The 928-nt window shown below is 38.7% G+C and overlaps 1 protein-coding gene across 1 annotated transcript in view; it reads right to left on the bottom strand.

The window, feature by feature from the left end:
* LOC110423454 (uncharacterized) overlaps positions 1-928 on the bottom strand; it is a 14,748-nt gene that overhangs the window by 5,521 nt on the left and 8,299 nt on the right. The window contains 3 exon segments of the mRNA XM_089784725.1: positions 1-155; positions 157-279; positions 397-928. The exon segment at positions 1-155 is cut by the window's left edge and continues 47 nt beyond it; the exon segment at positions 397-928 is cut by the window's right edge and continues 686 nt beyond it. Coding sequence (XP_089640851.1) covers positions 1-155; positions 157-279; positions 397-928 — 810 coding nt within the window.

Here is a 928-nt window from a genome sequence, read left to right as displayed (position 1 = left end):
ATATTTCTATGGCTATATCCAACTTCATCAACTTCGTCTCTTCCGCAGACATTTATGAAGGAATAAGGACCAAACATCGGCCATGGAAGATAATGCTTCTCATGACTCCTCTGCTTAACACTCGGTGCATCCAAGATCTGGTTAGAATAGAACCTTGGCATTTGGAAAGCAATTGATTGACGGGTGCATTCTGTACTGAATATTCAAAAGATGCTTTGAGTGACCTAATGTCGTTAACCTTTGAAATAAACTTCTTCCAAAGCCAGATTCATCAGAAACCTATAAAAAAACAAGAGAAAAAATAATAAACTTTCTTCTAAGAATAAAGGAGGGGGAAAGTTGCAAAGGAACATTAGAGAGAAATGGAAGACAACAAACAAAGTATCATTTACATACATTGCTCAGAACTGTAGCAGGCAATTGCCATTCATCACCAATAAGAATGGAATGTGCTATACCGGGCAGTTGCAAGGGTATGGCTGATTCACATTCTTTCAACTGCGCTGCTTCATCAATCACTAACACATTCAGTGGTTTCATTTCAAGTTTATAGAGTTTACGTGAACCGCATGCAGTGGAAAAGAGTATGGAAGCTGTTTGAAAACAGAATCGTATTATCGAATCCTTGTTCCTAGCACTTGGTAGTTTAAGTTCCTGAAGAGAATCACGGAGGCCTTTCAAAACAGAAAGACACTGGCTTCTAACCAAGCACAACAAGAATGATGTTTCGGCAAAATCTGGGGGAAGCAATTTATCATCTGTCGAAAGTAAAAAGAGCTCCTCCACTTCCTTAGAAGCTACATCGTCATGAAACAGCACAGTTTCAAAAGAATCAAGCAAGTCAAAAATAGTTTCCAAGTCTTGGATATTATGTTCCAGAAAGTAGATCTTGGGTATATGGGTGGGTAAAATCGAGACACATCTTCTC

Source organism: Theobroma umbraticum, unplaced genomic scaffold (genome assembly GCF_002168275.2).
Source record: "Theobroma umbraticum cultivar Fairchild unplaced genomic scaffold, ASM216827v3 scaffold_20.0, whole genome shotgun sequence".
NCBI lineage: Eukaryota > Viridiplantae > Streptophyta > Magnoliopsida > Malvales > Malvaceae > Theobroma > Theobroma umbraticum.
The sequence above is the reverse complement of the archived record's forward strand: the minus strand, read 5'-3'. Positions and strand labels throughout refer to the sequence as shown.